The 25,898-nt window shown below is 46.4% G+C and overlaps 1 protein-coding gene and 2 long non-coding RNA genes across 5 annotated transcripts in view; 1 reads left to right on the top strand and 2 right to left on the bottom strand.

The window, feature by feature from the left end:
• Positions 1–1,006: 1,006 nt before the first annotated feature.
• LOC309873390 lies at positions 1,007–15,128 on the bottom strand. Its single transcript, XR_014316320.1, has 4 exons — positions 14,962–15,128; positions 10,782–10,907; positions 7,912–8,064; positions 1,007–1,486 (listed from the first exon to the last, which is right to left on the bottom strand). It is a non-coding gene; the product is annotated as an uncharacterized lncRNA (long non-coding RNA).
• A 3,552-nt stretch (positions 15,129–18,680) lies between these two features.
• The window catches only part of LOC309873386 (uncharacterized protein), a 36,880-nt gene continuing 29,662 nt past the window's right edge, over positions 18,681–25,898 (bottom strand). For all 3 annotated transcript variants that reach the window (XR_014316317.1, XM_082748938.1, XM_082748937.1), the window contains exons 5-7: positions 24,646–24,755; positions 23,878–23,964; positions 18,681–22,022 (exon numbers count right to left, since the gene is read on the bottom strand). Coding sequence is in view for 2 of the 3 variants with exons in the window: in XM_082748938.1 (XP_082605064.1) it covers positions 21,922–22,022; positions 23,878–23,964; positions 24,646–24,755 (298 nt within the window). In the remaining variant the exon portion in view is untranslated. The remainder of the gene's footprint in view (positions 22,023–23,877; positions 23,965–24,645; positions 24,756–25,898) is intronic.
• LOC309873394 lies at positions 22,384–25,262 on the top strand. The gene is made up of 2 exons (XR_014316337.1): positions 22,384–22,696; positions 24,511–25,262. It is a non-coding gene; the product is annotated as an uncharacterized lncRNA (long non-coding RNA).

Below are 25,898 nucleotides of genomic sequence, written 5' to 3'. Positions count from 1 at the left end.
ATAAAGCAAATGGGGTAAAATGTTAACAGGCGAATCTACATAAAAGATACACAAGCGCAGTATTTTTATTCTTGCAACTTTTCTCTAAGTTTGAGACAATTTACAAATAAAAAGTTTTTCTAAAAAAAAAAATCTCAGGAATTTAACCTTTATTTGTTGTGGGCTTTCGGTTCAATTACGAGAATAGGAGAGCTAAAGAGAGGAAAAATAGATTTAAAAGTCGATGATACACTACTATCCATGTGCCACAATTTTAATGTAATTTTGACCTTGGGAATAAAGGTCATGTGTCTCAAGCAAGCAATGACCCCAAACATACACATACAATGTGAATGATGTGTTTAGGAGGATTCACTGAATGCCAGTTTCTGAAACAGGTTATTCCTCAACCTTCTGAAACGAGCTTACTACAAATTCTGCATGTCCTTTGTAATTAGGATCAAGATTTAATGATCTGGCTCTGAAATGTGTGTATGACAGGACCAGGAATCTAAGCTATCACGTTTTGTACATAGATCTAAGAACTGAGTTGAAAGAAGTTTCAAAGCAGTAAGGTCACTTCCGTTCTCTATCAGTAGCTATGCATTAATTCTCCCGTAAATTCATCATGTCTCTGAGTTAATAGAATCTTTGAAGCTAAATCAAGTCAATTTCCATTGTCCCATTGTGGAGCTTTTGAACTGCGTTCACTAAATTATCCTATTTGATGGCTACCTTGAAGATGGTTTTTTGGTGATCCTACGAAAACCCCCAGCAGCAGTGTGTCCCAGACTTTCCACACCACCCCATTCGTTTCATTATTTATTTATTTATTTATTTTATTTGACAGAGAGATCACAAGGAGGCAGAGAGGCAGGCAGAGAGAGAGAGAGGAGGAAGCAGGCTCCTGGCTGAGCAGAGAGCCCAATGTGGGGCTCGATCCCAGGACCCTGAGACCATGACCCGAGCTGAAGGCAGAGGCTTTAACCCACTGAGCCACCCAGGTGCCCCTCGTTTCATTATTTAATGGCAGCTCAAGGCAAATAAATGCCCACCCCCTTAGGTATACAGTAAGTAAAACAGATATCAAGATAATGTAATGTGATCGCAAGAACACAGAAATGGACATTAAAAACCTTAAAGGTACGTCTTTAAACAGACCTTAGATTCCTTATTTGCACAATGAGGAACTTATTGTGGATTTCTCTAGGAAGCTGTTACTCAAAATGTCATTTACAGACTGTTAAGTATGGACATTGGGATTAAGGGTTTGTCATAGCCAGTCTCCAAAATACCCCCAGTGATTCTCATTTCTATCATCTCTTTCCAGATCAAGTAGGGCTAACAGGTCTAACTAACAGACTGTTACAGAAATCACAGTGTGACTTCTGATGTTAGGTCATTAAAGATTTTGTGGCTTCTACCATGCAGTCTCTTGGTTCACTTGCTGTGGAGAAAACCAGCTGCAGTGCCATGAAGACGTTCAAACAGCTCCATGGGGAGGTTCCTGTGGTCAGAAACTGAATACTTTTAAGTCTGGGAACAAGTCAAGGATGCCTACTATCATATCATCTATTCTACAGTGCGCTGGAGCTTCTGACCAATGATATAAGGCAAGAGAAAAGAAACAGAAAGCATGTAAGTCAGAAAATAAGTAAAATTGTCTTTTCATAAATGGAATGATTATTTATGAGAAAATGTGAAGGAGTCTCCAGGAAAAAAAAAAAGAGAGAAGAATAAAGAAAGAAAAAATCCAACTAGAATTAATAAATGTAGCAAGGTAACAGAATACAAAAATCAACTATATTAACATATACTAGCAGGGGTGCCTGGGTGGCTCAGTGGGTTAAAGCCTCTGCCTTCGGCTCAGGTCATGATCCCAGAGTCCTGGGATCAAGCCCCACATCGGGCTCTCTGGTCCATGGGGAGCCTACTTCCTCCTCTCTCTCTCTCTGCCTGCCTCTCTGCCTACTTGTGATCTCTGTCTGTCAAATAAATAAATAAAATCTAAAAAAAAAATTACTAGCAAAGAGCAGTGAGAAATTGATAATAATTTAAAATACCATTTAAAATAGCATAATAATATTAAATACTTAATGATAGATTTAACAAAATGTCCAGAACCTACACTCTGAAAACTGCCAGGCACTGCTAAGAATAATTAAGGAAGACCCAGGTAGATGAAGAACAATACCATGTTCATGGTATTTAATATTGTTAATTTTAATTTTAATTTATTGAAATTTAATAATAATTAATAATAATAAATTTATTTTATTAATTTTAATTTATTAGATTTAATATTGTTAAGGTGTCAACTCTCCCCAAACTGGTATGTACATTCACCACAATCCCAGTTAAGATCCCAGGAAGCTTTTTAGAATTTAGAAATTCCAAAGTAATTCTAAAATTTGCATAAAGTACAAAGTATCCAAATGAAAAATAATTCTGGAAAAAAACAAAACTACCTAGTCATCTACTTCCTAGTCAAAACAGTAAGGTATTGGTGTAAGAATAGACAATGGAACAAAGTAGATAGTCCAGAAATACACACATGTATATGGTCACCTGATTTGACAAAATGCCAAGGTGATTCAGTAGAGTAATTCAAATGGTGCTGTAATAATTGGAAATCTATATCCCCCCCCAAAAAAAACAGAAAGAGATGTCTCAGTCTTTCATGTCATGTAAACTCAAAATGAATCATAGACCTAAATGTAACCCATAAAAATATACAACTTCTATAAAACAACATAGGAGAAAATTTTGCAATCTTGGGATGGGCAATGATTACTTAGGTGTCATATAAATGGCATAAATCATAAAATAAAAAAAATGATAGGTTGAACTTAACATTTTAAAAGTTTGCTCTTTCAAAGATACCATTCAGAAATTAAAAAGGCAAGGTACAGACTGGGAGAAAAATACTTGCAAAATACGTATCTGATAAAGGACTTGAATCCTGAATATATAAAGAGCTCTTACAATTCAAAAATATGGGACAACTCAACCAAAGTGGGGAAAAGATTTGAACAGTACTCGCTAAAGAAGGCATACAATGGAAGACGACTCAGCAATTAGTATTTACTGATATATGCAATGGATCCCAAAAGCATTTATTTTTTCAAAAGCATTGCTTTAAGTGAGAGAAGCCAAACACACACCAATGTATTGATAAACTTTTATCCACTCATTATCCCTTTGTGACCATCCAATGTACTTCTATAGCAGAAACAAGATAGGGGCACCTGGATGGCTCAGCCTCCAACTCTTGATTTCCCCTCAAGCCATGGTCTCAGAGTCGGAGACTGAGCCCCATATTAGGCTCTGTGCCCTGCATGTATCCTGTTTGGGATTACCTCTTTCCCTCTCCCTTTCCTCCTCCCTCTCCCCTTCTCGCCACCCCCCCAATAAATAAATAAAATCTTAAAAAAAAAAAAAAAGAAACTAGATACATTCTAAATCATTTCTTCTAGTTGTAAAATTGGAACAGTAAAATTCCCACCCATCCACATCACAGGTTTGTTGTGAAAGTAAATCAAGCCTTAGAACAGTACCTGTCACATAGTAAACGTTACATACCTGGCTGCAATTAGTATTTACGTGTTCATATTCTGAGAACTAATTATTAGGTTAATAAAAAGTCAAAATGATAAATCTGCCAAATTCATCTTAAGGGAGTGTTAAGGATTTTTGTACGTATAGGAAATGTGGAGTCAAGATACCTGGGAACTTGGGCGCCTGGGTGGCTCAGTGGGTTAAAGATACCTGGGAACTGTCCAGCCTCCTATAAGTAATAAGCCATCAAGTGAGAACAGGATCAGGGAACTGGGAGCCTGCAGGGCAAGACCAACACTTGCCTTTTCTAGACGGAGAAAAGGAAATCCAGAGACAGAAAGGCTAAAAGAACAGACCTGAAATCCCAGTCAATAGCTCCAGTCCCTGTTTGGGGTTCTTCTCCAGAATGCTCTGCCATAGGTAAAAAGGCTTTTTTTTTTTTTTTTTTAAAGTGCTTCAGAAAAGCCAGACGCATGACACATAAGAGGTAGCATGAGCGCTATAATGGGGCAAATAAATCCAGACCTGCAGATCGGTTCCCAGAACCCACATGACAACGCACACCCTCGAGGTGCCTTGTGATTTGAAAGGTAACAGGCCACCAGCTCACCAAATCTCCTGTGATTTCTGATCGAATCCTCCCAGCTGTTACACCTGGGAAAGATACGACCATGTTCAGCCAACAAAGACAAATTCAAAAGAGGCAGCAGCAAGTTCTGCTGCACGGTGCACGGCCACCAATATTCAAATGTGCCCCTCGGAGCTGTGTCTAATGTCAGTGGCATTTTTTTTTTAAAGAGATATATCCGTTTCAGTCGAGGCTTTTATTTCCCTTTCCCGGTTCTTCAGTGCCTGGACTAGAGAAAGGGGTTGGGGAGGGGGCGGTGTGCTGGAAGAATTACCGGCTATATGACTTTTTAATTTAACGCCCTTGAGGAAAGGGCAACAGCAAGGAGGCAGGATAGAGGTTTCAGGGCAGCGGGCCGCAGGCAACAGCTGTTAGCGCCACACCTTCCATGAATATGGGTTGCAGCTGTCTCGGCCATCATTCTGTCAAGGTAATGCCTTGCTTCCCATTGTCATTGTATCTCAGAATCAAACTATTTGAATTCCAGACACATCGACAGCACACTGACGGGCCCCTGCCAATTTTTGCAGCTGGCTTGGAAAAGAGCATCACGAAGCATTACTCATTTATACGACTCCCAGGCTCCTGTTGTAAATTCAGCGTGCAGGACTGCCTCCAGGTGTGGCCCGTCAGCTTAGCTCTCTAATCCTGTAACCCTTTACCGCCAGCTCCCTCCCATCCATGTGTGCAAAAAAAAAAAAAAAAAAAAAAAAAAAAATCCCCAGGCCAGCTCTTCTACCTCTTTGAGCTTCCGTTCTTGTAGACAGAGTCCCAGCTGTGGGCGCTGGCCTAGACACGGAAGCCGCCTCTGCTGCCTGGGTCAGCCCTGGGGGGTGGAAATCCCGAAGCACAGAGCACTGAACTGTGTCCACAGCTGCCTTTCCAGCATTTTCATACAGAGAAAATCTGGCTAAAACGAACAACCGTCCTAGAATAACAATGCGGCTGATGATGCTTCATTCCTTGTTGGAATACGAGGGAGCCATTAGAAAGGATGTTTTGTTTTTTCTTAACGATTTTATTTATTTGTCAGAGAGAGAAGAGAGAGCACAGGCAGGGGGAGTGGGAGAGGGAGAAGCAGGCTCCCAGCTGAGTAAGGAACCTGGTGCAGGACTTGATCCCAGGACCCAAGGATCATGATCTGAGCCCAAGGCAGACACTCATGGGTGTGTTTTAAACAAAAGGACTACTTCCAAAAGCTTCATTACATAGTCCCACCAGCAGCCCCCTGCATAGAAGAGCTGCCAAGAGGGGGCTCTACAAGCACAAGTCTGGGGTTCTAGGTAAACTGTGTCCTGCAGGGATCAGCAATGATCGCATTAATCCAGTCAGATTCTCTCCCTTGAACTGACCCATACAGAGAAAGTCACAAAAGCAGAAGAGAAAGAGGAAGAAGAGAGGCAAAAAATGAGTTACTCACATGGCTGGAGTGTGGTTTGCTGGAAAGAGAATGGAGAAACTTGATACCTTGATACCAGCCCAAGCCCAAGAGTAGTTTTCCATTCTAGGATTCTACACCACGGAGGCTCACAATTCCTATTTTCCCCATGAGATCCTGGTGGTTGGTCTTCCTGAGTATCTTGGAGATAGACTCATGACCGAGAAGCCTGTTTTCCTTGGTACCATCGGTAAACGTATAACCATCTATGCGGGAGCCAGATTACGTTTTGATTCTTTTAATCGCAGCCGACTGGAATCTCAGGGTACCAAAACCTTGAACTGGGCAAATGGGTTTCACAGATCATTTTATTCCTTATTAAGTACACTGCTCTGAGCAGGGCCACCACCAGGTCCTACAGCATTTTGTACAAGTTTGGGAAAAGCCACCCCTTCTTCAAGTTAAAAAAAATTCTATTAAGGGGCACCTGGCTGGTTTACTTAGTAGAGCATTTCCCTCTTGATCTCAGGGTCATGAGTTCGAGCCCCATGTTAGGGGCAGAGTTTACTTTTTAAAAAAAGTTGTATTAATTATTTCTCAACAATAACAATTGCTTAAGAGAACGTTATTCTTATGAAATACATAAGTAAGTTATTCATCTTAAAATAATGGAAAACCCAAATGTTTATAATACTAGAATCCTAAAGTCACTTAGATCTAATAATCTGTCATAAAATAGACATCTTACCTTGGAAGAAAAAGCTGTTCTGTTTTGGTTTTTTTTAAAGATTTTATTTATTTATTTGACACAGAGAGAGATCACAAGCAGGCAGAGCAGCAGGCAGAGAGAGAGGGGGAAGCAGGCTCCACGCCGAGCAGAGAGCCCAACATAAGGCTCAATCCCCTAGGACCCCAAGACCACAACCTGAGCTGAAGGCCGAGGCTCAATCCACTGAGCCACCCAGGTGCCCCAGAAAAAACTGTTTTTGACAGTTCTAATGATTACTTTTTTTTAACAGCTCATACCTTATAGAAGTGATCATCAGATGGATAGTCTTATGGAAGTGTGGGCTTTACGTTGGTTTTAACATATTTAATTTTGAGATGCTACATTTTTCACTGATAGTGTGCTGGTAAAATCAATTACACCTTGAAAATTTCAGTTATTTGGAAATGGATCCAGTAAATTATTGTCACAAAAACACTGCAATTTTTTTTTTTAAGATTTAACTTATTGAGAGACACAGAGAGAGAGAGAGAGAGAGAGAGAGAGAGAGAAAGAGAGAGAGCAAGTCATGGAAGGAGCTGAGGAACAGGAAAGAGCAGGCTCCATGCAGAACACAAGGCCCCACTCGGGGCTCCATCCCAGGACCCTAAGATCATGACCCAAATGGAAATCAAGAGTCAGAAGCTTAACTGACTGAGCCTCCCAGGTGCCCCAACACTGCAATATTTTGATGGGAGATAGTAGGTTTTAAAAGCTAATCTTAAAAAAAAAAAAAGTTAATCTTAGATTGTTAGTTTTTCATACATTAATGAAGAATGTCTGAAATTATTTAATAATGCTCATCAGTCCATTTCAATTGCACATTTTCACCTGGCTTTGGTACTTTCTATTGATAGTAATTCTCCAAATCATAAAAGAAATCGAGACCCTTGCTCCTCCAAGTGCCTAGGATCAGGGCATCACCAAGAGCTTGTTAAGAATGCAAAATCTCAGGTTCTACCCCAGAATTACTGAATCAGACTTTGCATGTTCATAAGATCCCTGGAGAGTTTGCATGCACATGAAAATTTGAGAAGTACTGATGTAGGATTCTGAAAGAAACATGATATTCTTGGGGCGCCTGGGTGGCTCAGTGGGTTGGGCCGCTGCCTTCGGCTCAGGTCATGATCTCAGGGTCTTGGGATCGAGTCCCACATCGGGCTCTCTGCTCAGCAGGGAGCCTGCTTCCCTTCCTCTCTCTCTGCCTGCCTCTCTGCCTACTTGTGATCTCTCTCTCTCTCTCTGTCAAATAAATAAATAAATCTTTAAAAAAAAAAAAAAAGAAACATGACATTCTTTTAGCAATATAAGCCTTTCTTGAATGATTTTCTTAGCCCATAATGTGCTTTCAAGGCAATGATATTCATCGACTTTGGGTTCCTGTCTAATTTTGCTAATGTAGTAAGTAGTTCCCCTTATCCAGAGGGGGATAGGTTCCAAGACCTCCCAATGGCTGTCTGAAACCATGGATAGTACTGATGCCTATATACACTGGCTTTTTTCCTATACATACATGCTTATGATAAAGTTTATATTTACTATAATAAAAGTTATATGACTGCGGTCTCTCTCTCTCTGAATGTCTTACTGTGCTGGACTCACCCTTCTCCTTGGGATGAGGTGAGATGATAAAATGTCTAGTGATGAGAAGAAGGGAAAAGGATAATGTAGGTGTTGTGACACATTTAGGCTACTGTTGACCTGGTGAGAAGTCAGAAGGATCGCTGGCTTCAGATTGCACTTGACTCTGGGTCACTGAAACACAGAAAGTAAAGCCACGGGTAAGGAGGGACTACTGTAACATTAATCTTACCTTCACTCCAAATTAGTCCTGAGCAATGCATCTTAAAGAGGATATTTTCATAAGTACACTTTTGACTTGTATTTTTAGAATCTATGTTTTTATTCATATCATCAGTATGCACTACATGCTCCCCCTAATTAAGTTTTAGTAGCAAGATGGCATCTACTCAATTTTCCCATCTCATATTCAACAATGATTTTAAATTTTATGTTCCGTAAATGCATTTTCAATATCCTCCAACATTTGGTTGAAGCAAAAAGAGTAGTTACATAATTTCTTGGATGATATAAAAAATTCAGTGCTGTCGAAGTAGATTTTTGCTGCATCATTTAATACCAAATGTAAAGAAGATGCAAAACAAAAAACAGAACGCCCTAGAAAATACTGAGAATCTTCTATAGTGGCCCACTGTGTTCTCTACACATACTTGTGGCATTGCTGTATCCCATTTCTCCTTGAGTCATGTTTTATGAGTAGTCTTCTGAAAATCCAGATATGCTTTTTTTTGGTCTTGTCATGTTATGTTGTTTACTCCTTTGTCCAAATATTCATATATTTATTTTTTGGAAGTCCACAAGTCTAATCGCATTATCTGTTCTACATGGCTTATGCCAGGGGTTGTAGCTTAAATAATCAAATAGAGCACCTGGATGGCTCAGTCAGTTAAGCATCTGCCTTAAGCTCAGGTCATGACGCCAGGGTCCTGGGATCGAGTCCCATATTAGACTCCCTGCTCGGTGGGGATCCTGCTTCTCCCTCTGCCTCTGCCCCTCCCACCTACTCATGTGTACTCCTTTTCTCGCTTACTCTCTCACTTGCTCTCATATAAATAAATAAATCTTTTTTTAAAAATAAAATAATCAAATAATATTTGCATTTCATACCTTTTTCAAAAGTAACTTATTCATTGTGTCTACCATAATTTTAATTATATGGTTTTAAATTTCATGCCCTAAAAATGTGCAATACTATTTGTGAATCAATGTACCCCTTATGTTACCGAATTCTGTACCATTTCTGCCAAAGGAAGGCAATTTTCATCATTGTAATTGTAGTTTCCTCGGTAATCTTCTCCCTCCATGTAGACCTGCCAAAAAGTGTGTCTCCCAGTGTGGTTTCTCATTGGTGTGGTATCTTTGTTTGCCTCTCTCTCACTATACAGTCTCTCAAACCACATTTTGACTTTGAATTCTTCACACTATTGTTGAAATGCATTTTACCTTCTGCCCATTAGTAATATATGATACCTACTGCCAGTCCTTGCACACATTTTCATTCCTCAGTTGATCTCTTTCCCCATCTTTGAAGAATTTGCAATACAGTTAAAACACAGAAATCACAAAGATAGAATCATACGAGGGTTTTGATGACCAGTTAGAATTTATAATTTCTGAAAACGTTCTACCTGTGCTAATGATAGTTAAATTTGACAAAGTGTGGTGAAAACTTGATGAAATTTAATGAAAATATATTTAAATGAAAAATTAAATTTCTTACAAAAGACAAATTTCAACCAGATTATTGTTAATACTCAAATTGCTAAAATATTCAAATTACATAGCCAAATACCTGGATAGGTAATGTCCAGTTTAATGTTTTTATTTTCCCCCTTCTACTTTTCCTCAAAGTTAACAGTTACACTTGGCATAAATATTTGTGGTAAATTCACATCCTAATCCAGCAGCCTTTGTCCCTACGCCCATCCATCCTTTCCAAAAATGTACCCAATGATCTAAATTATTGTTTGTCATTTTCCTCTGTTTCCTGATTCTGAAACTAATTTTTCATACTCTTCCATAGTGTCTGAGCAAAAAGTCAATAATGAGTATTTTCTTTTAGAATTTACATGTATGTAACATACAAAATATATAAGTAACAAGCTGCTAAACACCATCAAGTGTTAACGTTCTTACTAACAGAATATCATAACAATAGGCAATTGCTATTATGTAATTACCAGATCCTTAAATAGTAATCTCTCTAATTTATGTGCATATAATTTATTTTGTGGATTATTTGACCATATGTAGTTTGAGGGTGATTCATATAGTAATAAAAAGTCCTTGTAGATTTACACTGGGAACTCAGCAATACCTTTTTGAGGACAGCGAACAGCAGATGTTTTGATGCAATGTGAAACATTAAATTAGCAGGTGTACTGATAACAATGGGATTTGTTTTTAAATACTCGCCTATCAGCATATCAATGAGAAAAGCAGTTTCTTGTTTAGAAGCAGAAATGTTTTCAGACGACGTTAGATCTGTGGTGGATTTTGATTACTGACTCATTTTTCCTTTGTGCACGGAAGCAGAACAAAATATATTAATCCTCTTAAAACAGACACTTTACCGCCATCTGCCGGGAAGTTATAATCAACAGACCAGTCCCCCATGTTGGCAATAAGCAATATTAATAAATGCACAAAAATGTTCAGAATAATAAAGACGTCTGATGTGACTCATGTCCCCTTAGACGAGGAGTACACGTGTGGTGTCCCCCTGTAACAATCCTATGTGGCTGCCCCAATCCCTATCTAGATTTTATTCCTGTTGCTTTCAAATTTCTGCCAAAGGAGAAAAATTCTGATTGTAAAACCATTGTTGGGCCCAACCTGGTATTGCTTGTTCATACTGTGGGCTGAAATCATGGGAGGGGGATACAACTTACAATTTGACTTCTGCAGAATGACGACTCACTCCAGCAAGTCACCCTAGGAGTTCAGGACTTTTGTCACTAGCCGGGGGACAGAAGACAGAGTTGCGCTTGGTCTCCTTGTGGCTAAAACCACTGACCCTACAGGGAGTGGGAGTAGAGGAGTGGGTGAGCCCAAGCAAAAGATCAAACGGAAAAACTTCTTTCTAAAATTAGGGATGAGCCCCCAGGATCTCTGAACAAAAGAACTTTAGGTCGGGGTGGCGGGGGGAGGGAGCTTTACACATATTAGTCATAAGTCTTCAGTGCAAATTCACAAGCATCTTGCTAGAAAAGGTTAACACGACCTCTGGCATGCTTTGCTTAGAAACAGTGGTCATAAATCCATTAATATTTTCTGTTCTCAGAAGAGGACAAATTGCTAAATGACAAGGTGATAAGAAAACCCCATTACACAATCCCTATGCTCTTAAAATACTGAGTTGAGTCTATACGTTCCTTGCAACTAATAACAGAAAAATTTAATATTACCAGTAACTACTACAGGGCAGCAAGTAGTCCTGGTACCTTATGAGTACCCAGTACTCATAAGGAGCCTGCATATGTTGAATGAATGAGAAAAACTCTACTCCAGAATTACCCATAACAGGCCAGGTGAGCACAGAGCGTGCAGAACTCGGGGATGAGGGCAAGGATTCCAGAAGGAGGTGTGAGCTGAGTTAGGTCTTAACAAGGATGCAGAAGGTTTGCAGGAGGAGATGAGAGAAAAGGCATTCCAGGTGGAGATCAGAGTAGCAGAGGAGAAGCAGGAGTACCCAGAGGGCACCCAGGAGGGGAGGGAAGGTCACGAAAGCATGGTGACAGGGTCTAGGGAGGTCTATTAGGGGCCACTGGATCCGGTGACCTCCAAGGGCGTGAAAGCCAGACTGCAAGGGAGGATAGTGACCGGGAGAGGAGGGAGGGGAGGGAATAGAGGAGGAGGTTAATTAGGCTACCCTCCCTCTCTCCTTCTGTTAACTTTTTATTGTACAAATACATATATATGTGTATATATACACAATCCATATATATATAATATATATAGTACAAATATATATACTTAGTATAAGTTACTATGCATTTATATGTAAATATATGTAAATATTTACATATAAATATATGTAAATATTTATAATAAAACATTTCCTGCTGTGTTTTATATACATGATATATATATTTTATGTATGCTATATACAGCAAAGTGTACATAGTATACAGGTCGGCCAAGAGCTGATTTCGTGACTCTTAACAGCATAGATGAGTTTTCAGAGCTACTTCTTTTTTTTTTTTTTTTAAGAAGTAAAAGGAGATAGTAAAAGGAAAGAAATGGGACAGTAGCTTGAGTGGTAGAGTTAATGGAAAGGTATTTTTTTTTTTTTTTAACCTTAAAGGAGCGTGATCTTGTCAGCAAGAGGAAAGAGGTAAGAGGGAGGAATTCGATATTTAAGAGAAAGAGGAGCTAATGGACATGAAGGGCATAGGCTCAAGGTAATGGATGTAGCTGATATTGAAAGTAGAGAAGAAACTTCACTCTGGGGCAGCAAGACAGAAGCAGAGGGGTCAGTGGCTGGGCGTGTGGCCCCAGGGGCCAGAGAGTCCTGGGTTCCATCTGAGATCTACCATAAACACAGACAGGTTAACAGTTACTCTGGCTCTTTTTCTAAACTTGAATCATCAGGATAACAACTGAAACAGCAACAAAAATAGCAGGGAACCCCCGTATAATACATATATTATATGTATTATTATATGTATTATTATCACACCCTGATATACCTAGGATCACCCTGAAATGGGACCCGATTTCAAATTAACCTCAGCCAAGCTCCCTAGACATCTACCCTGACCTTTACCCAGCTCGATAACCTTACTGCCCACTTTGGGTTACCCACGGAATCTCAGAAAGCACTGTGCCAGCCTCTGAATGTCCAAAAGATATTCCAAAGTCAAGTCAGTCTGATATGCTAGGGATAGAAGCTGAGATCCCAACACTTACGGGGACCTGGGCCTCCAGGGCCTCCCCAAAGGTTACTCTCTAATGGGTGTTACCACTAATGGGTGGTCCTGGAGGGAGAGGATGGCAGAACTCCGTCCAAAGACAGAGCCTATGATCTACATTGAGATAACCAGAGCAGAATGTGGCCAGCCAACGTATGTTGCCAAACCTCCTTTCCAAGGCCCATACCAACTCTTCTTCCAGGGGTCCATGTTTCCCACAGAGAAAGGATTGGGGTAAGAATGTCTTCGACTTCATCCCATAGTCCCTGAACTCTGACCTCCTGTTGGCCCTGATCTTGCCCGAGAAGCTCTCTCCCTAAAGGAACTGTTCTGTGGCTAGGACAGACTTACAGATGAGGCTGGGCACACATGGGGCTCTAATCCACAAGGAGTGAAAGAACACTGGATAGAAAGTGAACATAAAAAGGTACCTCTGCAACAAAATCAAAGCCAGACACTCTAAGGTGGGAACTGAAGGACAAACCTGTAGAAAGAAGGCCGGGCCACTAGCAGACCCTGGGGGCCATAGATTTGTCTTCTCTTTGGGTAACCAACCACTTACTGGTTTCCCTGCCTCTGACATTCTGGCTTCACAGGGGCACTGTTCAGACTTACCACTCTCTTAATTCTTCGAGAGCCATGTGAGATAAGACTGGAAAGTTCAAACAGAACCTTAGCAAATGCTGGATTAAAATACAAACTGGAAGCAACATGGGGTACAAATAGGGCCACAGAGTTAGAGAGATCACAGCATCCAGAGAGGAGGTGAAACTTGCTTCAAGATCTCTGGAATCCACATGAAATTTCTGCTGCCTCGGTTATATCCAAAAGTTAAAAAAGAAACCCAGCCCAGGGGTGCCTGGGTGGCTCAGTGGGTTAAACCGCTGCCTTCGGCTTGGGTCGTGATCTCGGGGTCCTGGGATCGAGCCCTGTATCGGGCTCTCTGCTCAGCGGGGAGCCTGCTTCCTCCTCTCTCTCTGCCTGCCTCTCTGCCTGCTTGTGATCTCTCTCTGTCAAATAAATAAATAAACAATCTTAAAAAAAAAAAAAGAAGAAGAAGAAAAGAAAAAAAGAAACCCAGCTCAGAAACAGCGGAATGTGGTGGTTAAGGGACCAGACCCCAGAGCCAGATGGCAGGAGTTCATGCTCCAGCTCTGAGATTTGGGTGACCTTTGACAAAGATCTAATCCCTAGCTGCCTCAGTTTCCCCACCTTAAATACAAAGGTGTAGTAGTGCCTACAGCATAGAGTTTTTATGGGGATTAAGTAAATTAATCTATGTGAAGCACTTAGTCTTTGTCTCACAGCAGGTATGAAGTAAGTGTGGAATTTTATTATTGTTATGGACTCCCTCAGTGTGACTAAGGGAAGAGAAGTGGAGCCCACCTGGTAGACAGGCAAGGAGACAAGAATGAGATCCAGGAGATGGTGGCTACCAAGAAGGATGGAGGCATGAGGGAAAAATGAAATCCAGGGTGAGAAGGGGTTGGGGGATGTGGAGGAGACATTCAGGTAAGACTGAGATGGGAAACCCAGCAAGAGACCCACACATTCCTGAGCCTGGCTGTCCTCTAGACTCACCATCCTTCCCACTGGGTAAGAAATCCTGAGGACTAAGGGGTCCGTTCCCTCAGCCTGTGTCCTCCCTTCTGGCTGCTTAGACCTCGGAATTCCAGATTCAAACTGCAGCAACCTATCGCCAGGCTCTGCCTTCTTCTAGCTACACCATCTCCGGATTACAGACTCCCCCCCCAACCCCCCCACCCCCCCCGGTGAGCACACCCCTAGGCTCACAGGTGGCCAAGGGGCAGCTATTTGTAAGAGGGTATGAAAGCTTAACTCGCGGGCTGAGGTGTCTGTCGTTTGTGCGCTGGCGGGAGGGGGGCTCATGGTGGTAGACGGAGCTGGGGCTGGGGGTGAGGTGTCGCTGAGGAAGTGAGGGGTCTCCCAGTGCGGGGAGAATGTCCCTTCCTGTCCTCTGAGATCCTTCTGAAAACCTACGCGCTGACGGAGAGCGGGTGCTCCTTCCCCGCCAATGTTGCTGTCTGACCCACTCCGGAATCACTGAGCCCAGGGGCGCCGCGAAACCCGGCGGGGTCTTTGGGTAGAGCTGGGAACCTAAGGGACCTGACATCGGGGAAGCCAGAAGACAAGTAACCTGATTTCCGGGCGCAGATTCCAGCCGCCGCTCGGCTCTGCGCGCAGGTGTCCGCGGAGCGGGGCGTCCCGGCCGCCCCCGGGTGGGAGGTGCCGGGCTCCGGGACTGCACGCCCACTCCACGCCCGGCGCCAGGAGCCCAGGCCGCCCGGTCCCACCTGGTCAAACTCCCGGAGGTAACGCAGCCGCAGCGCCGCGGTTGTACCGACGGGCGATGGTCACCCACCTCTTGGGGGGCTCGGGGTGGAGACCCCTGCCTGCGGCCCCGGCGCCGTCGGCTCCCACCCGCGTGGCGCTGCAGCGGGGCCGGGAGGGCCCTGCGCCCTGCTCTGCTGCCCCCTCGGCGGCACTGGGCGGACCGCCGGACCCGGACCCCCGAGGCGGCTCCGGGTCCCCGAGCGCGGCCAGCGCCACCTGCCGGACGTCGCCCGTGCCTTCGTCCCGGCGAAGCGGGGAGAGAAACCCGGAGCGGCGGGCGCAGGGCTGGCAGCCACCAGGGAGCTGGCTTGGTACCCGAGAGGGCTCCGGGAGGGGGTGGTGATATCACTTGGTGCTCAGGAGCGAGGACGTAAGCCTGGGAGCAGCTCCTCCTTTTACCCCTGCCCTTGCAGCCCGGGCGGAGCGCTCCGGGTGCTTTTCGGGCGTCTGTCCGCTACCTCGCGGGATCCTAGGGACCGGGGTTCGCCTGGTGGCTGCTTGGGGATCCCCAAGCCGGAGGGGAGAGCACAAGATCCAGCGAGCCCCGCAGCGCAGCTGGGGAATGGCGCTTGCAGGTCGAACGCAGAGAGGGATTCGTTCTTCTGCAAGAGGCAACGTTTGGGGACCGGGTAACCCCTACCCCTTGTCCCAGTCTGACCCGGAGGACCTCGAAAAAGGCTGTCGGGTCTCTTGGCGCTGCAGGGTGCCCGGGAGCAGGTGGGTGTTTCCAGTGAGGGGCGCACTTCCTCCTCTAGCAGCAGGCTCACCCCTTTCGCCCACCCTCGGGGACTCGGGTCTCAGTGTAGAGGTTACAGCTGAAGTCTCTGGCCCCGGTTTGATAACGATGACGGAAAAGATGGTCAATGATAGTTATTAATAGTAGCATATAGCAGCTCCCTAATGGGAGGCTTACTGTTAGCAAGCGTCCTGTTAAGCCCTCACCAAACGTGAACACTAATCCTCTTGCTGAACCCTTAAAATATCCCTGTAAGATTTATTCTGGGACTTGGAGAATTTTGTATTACACATATAATATTTACATATGATATGACCTACTAGTTATTAAATAGCATATAATAATATGTATATTTGGTTGACTGGTATTTCATAATGACTATGGAGACCCCCTGCTTAGAGCTCAGCTTCAAATTGTCTCAGGTGGGGAGGCTCTATCTGATCAGACTAATATATCTGGAATATTTGGAGTCAGCTGGGGAAGCAGAAGTCATCTGAGGAGAAAACTGACAGGAAAACAGGATCCTCCAGTACAAGCTGCGTCTCTTTTGGGAGAGGAACCCCTGGGTCCACCTACTTGCCTCTTAATTACAGATGGTCTCTTGGGTTAGTCCCAGCTGGGACATACACAGAGGTCAGTGGTGTTTGAAGTGTTCAAGAAGATTGGAAGCTGGGAGGAAGAAATTTATATTTATGTTATCTTTTCTTACCTTACCTATGTCTACAAACCTTTAGCAGAATCAGCGGTGACCATCTCCAAATCAGGTGCCGTTGCAAGCTATTTCCGTGATTTATTTTTTATTTTATTTATTTATTTATTGCCACTCAAATATCGGAATAGACCTATGAGGGATGTATTATACAGACGGGGAAACTGAAGCATTAGGGGAAGTTCCTTGCCCACGGTGGCCCAGGCTTATGCGATAGAGCGGGCAACTCATCCTGAGCCTCAGGCTCCCACTCTGGCTGCCTATTCCCCCAGCCCAGGGGTGCCCCTTCTCTGACCCAGGACATGCACTGTCTCACTTCCCCTGCTCTGGCAAGGACAGTGACAAGGGGAAAGCATGAGCTGGCCCTGGCAGAGACTGTGACAAATCATCCCTTTTCTTTGATGCCACATGCTTTTTAATCAAAAGAGCTAGGTAAGACCAGGCTGGCCACCCAGAGGAGCTAGAAGTGCTCCCAGGGAAGCTGGAAGTTAAAATGAACCTCTTCGGGGCACCTGGGTGGCTCAGTCAGTTCAGCGTCTGCCTCCAGCTCAGGTCATGATCTCAGAATCCTGGGACTGAGCCGCACATCGGGGTCCCTGTTCAATGAGGAGCCTGCTTCTCCCTCTTCTGCTTCCCCTGCTTATGCTCTCTCTCTCATACTCAACCTTGTTCTCTGTCTGTCAAATAAATACCATACCATAATATAAAATAAAATGAACCTCCACAGGATTCAGCCCCAGTCCTCTCACCTCTCCTACAGGGAAGCAGGCAGGTTGAGCACTTCAAGCCTCTGCAGTCTGTTACCGACTCCACCAAAGCAGACACACCAACCGAAGACCCAGCCATGATGACGTATTTGTGGAGTGAGGTACTCAGCAAAAATGCCAGCCCGGGTGTGTTCATAGTTCCCACAACACCACATGCTCAGACGGTGAGTTGTCACTCCTGCTTCCACCTGTCACTCCTTCTTCCACAAAGAAGTCCGTATTTGTGGGTTGGTGAAGCAAGAGATGTTGCAGACCCTGGGTTTTCTGGCCTTTCCCCCACCCCACCACCATTCACAGAGATGGGTAGCGAGAAGTGCTGATCTCAGAGAGTCCCCTCCGAGCACTCATCTCTCAGGGGAAGGGGCCCATAAGGGAAGCACAGAAGGGGCTGCTGGCCATGGGGCTCAGCCCTTCGCCTTTGTTTCCTGAGGCTCTCAGGCCCTGGATTTCACACTGGGAACTGGGGAGCATAATCAGCTGCCCCTTTGTGGGGCCCTGGGCCTGAGCTGTCACAGGAGAGGCAGTAAGCTAACGTCTCTATTCCAGGTGTTTAAAAAGTGTTGGCTCCGAATGATCACTTATGTCACACAGAGAACAAACAAAAAACAAGAAGCAATTAGATTTAACCCATGTTGATATTTTGAAATAATGTGCTTTAGAATTCTTTCTCTCTCTCAGATTAAATCAATCTGCTCCTAAGAGCTGTATCTGCTCCTGAGAGGAAACGTTCATGGAGTTGGTGACTGACTCCCATGTATATTGTTATATTGTATATTGTTACTTTCCTTTAAAAAAAAATTATTTATTTGAAAGAGAGCATGTGAGCGCGGTGTAGGGGACAGAGGGAGGGAAAGAAGCAGGTTTCCTGCTGAGCAGGGAGCCTGCTGTGGGGCTGGATCCCAGAACCCCAGGATCATGACCTGAGCCAAAGGCTCAACTGACTGAGCCACCCAGGTGCCCCAATATATCCAGTATTTTGTACTTTCCTACACAGCTGTAAAGGCAAGAGAACTATGTCATATGGCTTTCTGTGTTTTAATTTTCATGAGGGGCATCGTACCGTATGAGAGTTTCTTCTTGATGAACCCGAGACTCCTTTACTTGACTGGGTATCTGTTCCTGAAGTCTTGTGAAGATGGGAGGGTCTGGCAAATCACCCGGCTGGTGACTTACTCCAGACAAAAAAAACCCTTTTTTCCCATGATTTTTGTCCCCCCAAGTACATTTTGTTTTTTTTTGTTTTTTGGTTTTGGTTATTTGTTTTTTTTTTTTTTAAGATTTTATTTATTTATTTGTCAAAGAGAGAGAAAGAGGGAGCACAAGCAGAGGGAGAAGCAGATGCCCCACTGAGCAGGGAACCCGATGTGAGACTCGATCCTAGGACCCTGAGACCATGACCTGAGCTGAAGACAGGTGCTTAACCCACTGAGCCACCCAGGCATCTTCCCAAGTACATTTTGAAAGGCAGACGTCTGGGAATGAGCTCTCATTGTTCGTGTCTTTTGTCCACAGTCTAGGTGAATAGTCTAGCCTAGAAGGGACTGATCTCGTCCTTTTCTCGAGAAGGAATAAGGGAACAAGCCCATTGAGAAGTTTCTTGCTCAAGGTCACAAATCAGTCACTGGAGAGAGAGGAACACTCATCCGATCATTTATTAATTAACTAACAAATATTTATAGAGTATCACCTGTGTGCCAGGAACACAGGTACCTGGAAAACCTCAGGGAGTCAGAAGAAGGGCATTCCTATCTTTTTGCACTTATATTCTAGTGGTCTGAAATACACAGCAAACTAAACATATAAATCACTTAATATTCACAAGGGTAAGTGCTGTGGAGAAAAGTGAAAGGCGATCATATTTAGGGACGGTGGGCCTGTAGGTGGGGGGCCAGGTTGCAGAATTAAATAATATGGTCAAGATAAAACTGACTGATGCGTTGGGATCTGAGCAAAGACGAAAGGAAGTGAGGAAGAGGGAAGAATATTCCAAGCAGCAAGGACACCAGAGCAAGCGCCCGAAGGCAGGAGTTTGCTGGCCAAGTTGTAGGGACTGCAAGGAGGCCATTGTGACTGGGGTGGGATATTGGAGGCACTGAGTGAGGGAGGGTCTAGGAGGGGAGGGGGCCAAAATGTCAGTGATGGGCCAGATCGTGTCGGGCCCCATAGGCCATGAGGAAGATTTCGGTTTTTATTCTGAATGAAATGAGGAATCCTTATAGGGTTTACATGGAGCAGTGACTTGATCTCATTTAGGTTTTAGTATGGTCACATTGGCAGTTTTGTTGGGAGGAAACCGTGGTGGGGTAAAGCACGAGCTGGAGGTTCCTGGGAGGACAAGCTAGCAATGTAGGCCAGACACGAGGTAGCCTTTCCCAAGGATGAGCAAAGGAGTGGTAAGAAGTGAAGGGGTCCTGAGCCATCCGCTCCGCTGTTCCCTTGTCTCTGCGCTCTTCCCTGTTTTCTTATCTCATTCAGGTCTCTGCTCAAGTAGCATTTGATTAGAGAGGCCTCCTTTGACCAACTTGGGTAAAATGTGAATATCGTGCCTATATATACCCTTCACCCCAACCTTATACTGGTTTTTCTTCATAGCGTTTATCACCCTCTGGCATATCTCTTTTTTCCTCTTATTTCCCTCCCCTAACCAGAGGAAAAGCATTCGGATAGTAAAGACTTGGTCTGCCTTGTTCACTGCCGCATTCCCAGGGCTCAGGATAGTACCTGACCCATCACGGCAGCTCCAAAGCGATGTGTTAAGTGACAAAGGCCATGAGTGGATCTCATCTTCTGTATTAGTTATCTACCACCGCATAACAAATGACCAGCAGATCCAGGAGCTTTCAGTAACAGTCTCTGAGGGCCGAAATCTGAGGAGTGGCCTTATGGGACTCTGTGACTCAGAGCCCCTGTGGGGCTGCTGTCCAGCCGTCAGTCAGTCCTGCCCTCACCTGGAAGCTTGACTGGGGTGGGAAGATCTGGTTTGGAGGTGGATGCCTCAGGGGATGTGGATTTTGGCAGAAGGCCTCATTTCTGAGTGTTCTTCCTTTCCTCAGAGCAAGTTATGGGAGGGAGAGAGAGAGAGAGAGAGAGAGGTGGCTTTTATAACCTCACCTCAAAAGTGACCTGTCATACTTCTGCCACATACTCCAATCACATGGACCAGCCTTGAGACAGTGTGGAAGGAAACTACACAGACACATAAACACCAGAAGGCAGTGACCGTGGGGCCCACTGTGGAGGCTGAACACAGCATTCCTTTTCCTCAAGACCTTTCTGCTTCCAGCTCCAGCTCATCATAGGCAGTAAACTGATGACCCACAGCTGTATTCAGGGCATGTGGTGTGTGTGTGTGTGTGTGTGTGTGTGTGTGTGTGTGTGTGTGTTTTATTTTGTTTGACAGAAAGAGAAAGAGACAGAGCATAAGCAGAGGGAGAGAGACAAGCAGACTCCCTGTTGAGCAGGGAGCCCAGCACAGGGCTGGATCCCAGGACCCTGGGATCATGACCTGAGCGGAAGGCAGCCACTTAACTGAGCTACCCTAGTGCCCCAGGGCATATATGTGTTTTGTTTTGTTTTGTTTTTTTAAAGCAAAAGCCATTACCGTGTTTTAGGTTATTAGGGGCAACATTTCAAAATAAGGGGGAGGGCAGGGATGCCGGGGCGAAGGCCCGGTAGTGAGGGGGAGGGGCTGGATGACAGTTGGGCAGTTGGAATGAGGAGGCCAGGAAGAGACTGAGACAGTTGGAAGGTGGCCCTGACCAGGGCAGCGGGATGTGGGAGACAGAGGACAGGCACGAGGCAAGCAGAAAAATTCCACAGGCCTAAAGAAAGGATACAGAATAGTTTCCTGCATGGAGAGAGGGAAGTCAGGACCGGATATGATCTGAGACAGGGTTTCATCTGCCTTCACCGTACTCGAGACAGAGGTCCTGCCTTCTGGGGCTCACGGCCTGGCGAAGGAGGTAGGGATGCTCAAAAGAATCTAGCCTGCAAGGCTGAATGAAAGAAATTTGCCCAGAAAGCTGCAAAGCCAGCTGGGTCAATAGCAGAGGAAGGGGTTGGACGAAAGTCTGGGGCTCTCTGAGACCAAGGCTGGCCCAACAGGAGGCGGGGTCCGGCAAGCCCAGACATGGGGCTGGGATAGGACTGAGCCTGGGGGAAATAAATACACAAAGCTTTGTGAGTAAATGCATCAGGGAACGGGAGAGTTGCTCAAGGGGGAAGGGGGAGTCCATAACCCACCCTGGAGCACTTGGACAGCCAGGGACAGAAGGCTGGAGGGGTTTCAAGCAAAGGGTCTGGAGCCGGACGGCTTGGATTTGAACCCTGGTTCTGCGCCTGGTTGGTTGTGTCTTCCTCGGTGGGCATCACCTCTGGGCTTTAACGCGTGCATCTATTGACTGGCTGTTTTGGTGAAAGCAACACCTACCGATGAAGTAGAATGAGAAGAAGGTGGCTCTGTACCAGGTGAGGGCTGAGTCGATGCCAGGCAGCGCCCAGGGCCTTAGAGGGGGAGCAAGAGCAGCTGGAGAGGCTCCCAGCAGCACCACGCTAGGGCACCATCTCTGAAGTTCCAGGGAGGACAAGGCTGTAAGGAGCGTGGGGTCGGGACCTCAGCAGGGAACATCTATTGAGCACGCGAGGGCAGCCACCTGCGAGGAATGTTACCCGCTCAAGTTTACCAATGAGGAGACGGAGGCGCATAGACAGGGAGTGAGGGGCCCAGGGCGAGGCAGACATGGAGCTGGGACTGGAAAGCCCGTCTGTACAGCCCTTCAGCCCCGGTGCCCACTGCCCTGCGGGAGCCTGAGGGCAGCGAGGAGATTGACCCTGTGGGCGGGGCCAAGGGCGTGGGGGGCGGAGCAAGGTGTGGAGCAGGGCTGGACTGTAGGTGTGCAGGGGAAGGTTCAAGGACTGGTGGCACCTGGCACTTTCCTTTAATGAGGTTAATGGAGCCATTAATGTGTTTTGTTTGTTTGAGGGAGAGTGAGCGAGAGAGGGAATGAACAAGTGGGGAGGAGGGTCAGAGAGGGAGAAGCAGACTCTGCTGAGCAGGGAGCCCGCTGTGGGGCAGACCCCAGATGAAGGCAGACGCTTAAATGACTGAGCCACCCAGACGCCCCATTAATGTCTTTTTCAATAGGAGAGCCGTGGTAGAATTTATTTTGAAAGCTGCCTCTACTTCCTCTGTGGGATGTGAATGGAGCGTGCGCACAGCTGAAGGGGGGAAACCCGGATGACCCGGCAGCGTCCTGTAGCAGAACGGCACACTGAAGAAATCGTCCAGGGAGGGACCCGGGACTCTTGGCACCTGTGAGGACAGAATGTATACCTCCGTGCAAGGGTCGTGCTGGAGGTAGGGGGCTACTGGGGTTTGTGTGGGCAGAGAAGAGAGCACAGTTCTGAAGCTGGGCTCTGCTGCGCCCAAGGGACCTCTGGGTGGTCATGTCGAGTAGGAGCTGTGGTTGGGGAGTGGTGCTCTGGATGGGTTCTGGGAAGGAGGTGATGGTTTGAGAGCTGTCAGCACAAAAATAAAAGTCCCAAGTCTGGATACAGTGTGGGGGAATCAGAAGATGGCTCAGCCTAGGAGAAATGAGGTCAAGGTTTTGTTTTATTTTTTTAAGATGGGCCAGATGTGAGCTGACTTAGACACCAGTGGGAAGGAGCAGGTGTGCAGGAGCAGGGGCAATCCCAGTGTGGGGAGGGCACAGTGAATGGACAGGGGTTGCTGCGAAGTTTGGAGTCAAGTGGACTCTTGGGATCCGCCCTGGGCAGAAGAAGGCAAGGTGCAGGGACCTCCTGTCCAAGGGGAGGGGAGACAGGTTGACAGAGTTGCTCTAAATGCCAGAGAACTGAGCCAAGAAACTTGGGAGGGAGCCCCAGTCAGCACGGAAGATGGGCTGAGCTTGGAGACCAACTCCCCCTCCCCGACCCTCAGTGGAAGAAAAGGCTGATCTTTGTCAACAGGACCCTGTAGCCTACGCACAGGGGAGGAGGTGGACAGGAAGCTGAGACTTGGCTGGCCCCATACAAAGGAGGGGCCGCAGCATCCCCCACCCCCTGCATTGCAAAGGCTTGGACAGAGAGGTATGCTGCAGAAATGAGGGTGCGGATGGCAGACCTCTGCAGCCAGGGCCACGGAGCTTGGGTGGCCCTTTTACAGGGGTGTAAGGAGTCTCCTGGGAGAGACTTCATCCTGAGAAACAACAAAGCCAGCTTCTGCTCCCTGGTCCTTCCACTCGAAGAGTAGGAAACTATCTAGGGGGTCCCATAGGGCAACAGCCAAGCTCAGCAGGAGAGGATGCATGCGTTCGTGAGAACATCTGAGATGCTCATGGCCAGGGGACGAGGGACCCAGGTGGATTTGCAGAGATGTTGGGGAAGATGGAGTGGCCGCAGGGTGCTTGGCTCCGCTTTCCCACCCCAGCCGGGGCCGCCTCGGGGTTCTCTGTCAACATCGCACCCACAAACCGCCCTTCACGCCCCAGTCACACCCCTCAGCGATACCTGCCATGTCCAGGGCTCCATTCAGGAGCCCACGGGGGTACATCCCAGGATGCTCACAGCCTCGTGGAAGGGGTGCCTCAATGCAGACTTTGTGAATGAAGAAAGAGCAGATTGGACATTGTTTTCCTGGGGTGGAATCCCACCGCACCTCCTCCTCCTGTCTTTTCACACCCAGCTTAATTCCAAGGTTGACCCCTTCCCTGGGATCCTCTGGCAGGTGACGATGCCAGTCAGGTGCAGCTCTCAGCCTGCTCCTGCCTACAGATGGGGAAACCTCCCCACCCTGATGATGGAGTTTGTAGTCTTTAACCTCAAGCAGGCACGGCCGGGTGAGGGGGGGTCCTCTCTGGCCCACTCTTCTGAATGACTATTTCATACCTCCTTCTCCTCTGACCTTCTGGGAGCAGCCTAGGGCTTGGCGTGCTCCTTGGTTGGTGGCGGGAGACCAAGGCAGAGCTCTGTGGGGTCTGTCCCTGCATGGCCCACTCCCCTGTCGGGCCCATAGGGATCAACTCAACGAGCAGATTCCCCACAGTTTGGCAACAGCTGCTCAGACACTAACATATCTTGCATGCTCTTGGAAGAGAAGCTGTTTTGCATAGAATTTCTGTTAATACTGCCCTTTTTCCTCAGTAGGTGCCAGGCTGTGGAACCGTGACAACTGCCCTCCACGACAAAACGACTCTGTCCTGTCCTGTCTCTCTGTCTGCGGAGGGGAAGAAAATGCAGCTGCAAAGGCTCTGAATGCACAAGCCGGCTACGTCTCACCTGGGAGGACTGAGGTGACTCCGGGCAGTTGAGGGGAGCGGGGGTCACCACAACTCGGACTTCTCCTGGAGCACGCCTGGCCTCGCGTACCACCTCCGCCTTCAGAGCTCCTGGCACCAGGGAGAAACAGGGTGTCATTCGTCCTAGATGACCTCTCAGAGCCTCCGTGCTCTGCCCAGCCTTGTCAAGAGTGGTCCAGCTGGGCTTTATTCTGTACCTGCCCCAGGGCCATGGTCCTTTGCTTCCTAAGGAATTCCTAATTATTGCCTCTTTGAGCCAATAATTATTTAGGGCGCTTTAAAAAAATGTTAGGTAAAAACATTTAAAAGTGTAGTAAGTCTACCTCTGTGACTAAGCGGCTGTTGGAAACAGGCATTTCCTCTTTCTTCTTTCTTTTTCTTTTTTTAAAGTATTTATTTGTTGTGGGGATGGAGAGAAAAAGCAGGAGCGCACACGCAGGAGAGCAAGAAGCAGACTCCACCCCTTCCCCAAGCTGCGTTTGGACCGCCTGCTGCTGCCCCAAAGCCCCAGAGCTCTCCGGATACTGTAAACACTGTGCGGGGAGGCAGCCCCCTGCAGACTCCTGCCACGCCCCCCCCCCCCCCGCCCACCTCCCACGAAGTCTCACAGGGGCTACATGGTCTGGAGTTTCCATAATGATGGTCACGAGGCTTGGTAAGCTGAAAGTGCCACCCCTCCAGGCAGCTTCGGTAAGACAAGGGTGGGAAAGAAGAATGTGGGAAAAGAGTCCCGAGGGGAACGGGGCGGGGGTGGGGGCAGGGAGGGAAGGCAGGCCTGAGGTCCATTTTTTCTCTGAAATGACTTGCACACCCTTTCCATCATGCCCCTTCACCTCCAGTGCCCCACCCATCCTCTCTCCTCTCAGCGGCTACATTGCTTCCTGTTCAGCCAAGTAAACAAATGAACTCCCCCCCCCTCCACTGTATCAACACCCATTCCATTTAAGTGCTGGAGGCTACCCTACTTCCTAGTCAAGGACATCCCTCCTGCAATTGACCTCTATCCACCTGCACCATTAGGCCCCTCTCCAAAGGGTCATCTTCCAGCAAGTAAAATCATGCCGAGAAGTCAACCCTATGGAGGTATTTGTATATAAAATGCACCTGTGGTAAGTGTAAAGTTACATGAGTTTTGACAAATGTAGACCCCCACGTAACCACCCCCATCACCAAGGTCCAGTTCTAAACCTGTTACCATCACCCCCAAAAGCTGCCCCCTGGCTGGGCAGCATC

The sequence above is a fragment of the Mustela nivalis genome, assembly GCF_964662115.1.
Source record: "Mustela nivalis genome assembly, chromosome: 9".
NCBI classification, from domain to species: domain Eukaryota; kingdom Metazoa; phylum Chordata; class Mammalia; order Carnivora; family Mustelidae; genus Mustela; species Mustela nivalis.
This window is presented reverse-complemented; position numbering and strand designations above follow the sequence as displayed.